This window comes from Abrus precatorius, unplaced genomic scaffold (genome assembly GCF_003935025.1).
Source record: "Abrus precatorius isolate BTA unplaced genomic scaffold, Abrus_2018 Scaffold4, whole genome shotgun sequence".
NCBI classification, from domain to species: domain Eukaryota; kingdom Viridiplantae; phylum Streptophyta; class Magnoliopsida; order Fabales; family Fabaceae; genus Abrus; species Abrus precatorius.
Window position 1 is genome coordinate 17,468,851 of NW_020874384.1, and position 2,413 is coordinate 17,471,263.

Sequence of the window (2,413 nt, forward strand, 5' to 3'; positions counted from 1 at the left end):
GAACCCACGTTTTCCCTCCAAATTCCAAAATAGGCTCTCCTGAAGTTGAATCGCTCATTATCGTCACCATTTTATTTATTTATTTATTTATTATGATTATCATAATCGAATTTAATGCTATGAAATACTTCTTCTTTAAATCTCTCCGTCCCTTCAACGACTCCCACTCCGCCCATCGCCGCCGTTTGCGCGTCGCCGATATTCTTCTGGCCGACGAAGGCCACGACGCCGCCGATTGCATGGACGCCGTCCAAGAAACGCCGCCGATGAAACACGGTTCTCCGTCTACCAATTGCTTTTCCCCTCGGCGGCTTGTCGCTTGGTTGCTGGCGGCGCTGAGATCGAACAAGGAACTACGAGTTCTGCGACGGCGGCAGAACGAGGCTAGTGATTCGGATACGCTGACGAATAAACTAAAATGTAGCGACGAGTCAAGTGAGAAGCTCTGGTTCTACGCAATTTGATTTAGTTTATCCAGTTTCATAATCTTAACTTCAATTAAAAAAGATACCTAACTGTTACTGCGTGTGCTTAATTCCTATGTGATTCGTAATTATGCTTCGCCAGTGTCTTAAACGTAACTTCTATATTCGAATTGCAAGTTCTTTGTAGTGTTAATACTGGACAGTGTTTAGATTTGCTGGATTCTGAAAACTGGTTAACCATGTAGTAGATTCAATGTCTGTGGAGTACTGTGCGATTCTGATTCATCACAATCTGAATATGCTAGGAGTTTAACCTGTTCACCGGCTTTCCTCCTTTCTTTCTCTCCACATTTTCACTTCTGCTAATTTTTCTGGCTATTAGTTTTCATTTTTTTCTTGTCTCTGTAGTTAACTATATGATGTTGTTGAATGTTGATGATGTTCTGCAGGATTGTTACATGAGAATGATACATCTTTTAAGCTTGGAGTTGGTTGTGGTTTGCTGTATCTGATTGCAGCTAGTAAAAATGAGGTTGGCAAGATGGTTGAACTGCGGAAAGAAATGGAAATGCTTCTCCAAAATGTGAAAGGGGAACTGCAAAATAAAGATGCGCTTTTTAAGCCATTGAAACATAGTGATGCTCTTGCCTTTTCTATAACTGATATTCAAGAAGTTTCAAGTTCTAATAGTCATCTTTCTGTTCATTCACACACACCATATATTCGACCAGAGTCAGAAGGGAATGTGGTCCATAATGGGTTTCTAGAATGTAACATTAGTGAACAAGATGAATGTGCTGAAGAAATAAATGAGCTACAGGCAGAATTTGAGGTTGAGTTGCAACGGTTGCAGATGTATTTGGATGGAGAAGCTGCATTTGAAGATGCCCAACAAGAGAGAATCGATGTTGAGGTAGATTGTTATTGATTATATCCTTTCCTGATTCCGATAAGCGATGAACAATTTTATGCATGCATTACTCAACCAATTAAGTCATTTTCTTCTGTTATTTGTTCTGAGGACAAGTCAACCAACATATCCATAATACATTTAGGAAACTATTACTTGGTTAGTCCAATGTGAATCTGGTATGAGTATGAGTTTGCTATTTCTTAATTACTTTTGGGCAGATATCGTTAGATGTATGAACTTTTCAAATACCAATTGGGGTGGGTATAGTTTCCTCAATCAGTTGAAATGCAACATCTAGGTGAAGCTTCACTGTGAAGTCCTATTACTACCAAGTGATGATTCTAGAAAAGGAGGCTACTCTTGGCTGACACAAATTACGAAATTTCCAATTGTTAATTTGCGGCTATGTGCTGCTTTTCATTGTCTGCTTGTGCAACTGATTTTAAGTTGTCCCCTCTTTGCATGTTAGTAAAATTATATGACTACATTTTTGGTTATTAGTTATATTTCAAAATGGCTGAAAATGGGAATTGACAGGTAACGGTTAAGGATGCTCAAGCTAAAAGCCACAGTTCAAGTTTAATGGAACCTCAAGGAGCAAGTTCTGATGTATCATTTGGTGTCCCTCCAGTTGAACTGGAGAGAAGATTGCATGAATTGCTTGAGGCAAGACTGCAAGAACGGATAACAGAGCTGGAGTCTGCATTAGAATGTACCACGCAAAAGCTTATTGAGAAAGAGATAGAGGTTACTTGGTGGAAAGACACTGCACGACTTATCTCACAACATGTTCCAGAAACTTCTCGGTTTACTTTTCCACTTGATCCTGAGATTGTTTTGAAGTTGAGTCAGGTTGTAGGATAGCTTTTTTTGAAAGACTGTAGTCGATTGAGTTACCAAAATGTTGTTATTAGCAAGTGCAGTTTAATGAGCTGTTGCTTTTTTGTTTTATTTTGGGTCTATTTTTCTGTTTAGTCCTCTGGAGTAAATAATGCGTTGGAGGATGATTTCAATGGCTTTGATGATTACCAATGAGAGAATAGAATTAAGTATGATGTACGTCTTAATTACGCGT

General features: G+C 38.9%; 1 protein-coding gene across 1 annotated transcript; it reads left to right on the forward strand.

Moving 5' to 3' along the window:
• Nucleotides 1-2,413, forward strand: LOC113865941 (protein POLAR LOCALIZATION DURING ASYMMETRIC DIVISION AND REDISTRIBUTION). Its single transcript, XM_027500769.1, has 3 exons — nt 1-435; nt 875-1,338; nt 1,876-2,413. Exons 1-3 carry the CDS (start codon nt 93-95, stop codon nt 2,200-2,202), a joined length of 1,134 nt encoding a protein of 377 aa, XP_027356570.1. The 5' UTR covers nt 1-92; the 3' UTR covers nt 2,203-2,413.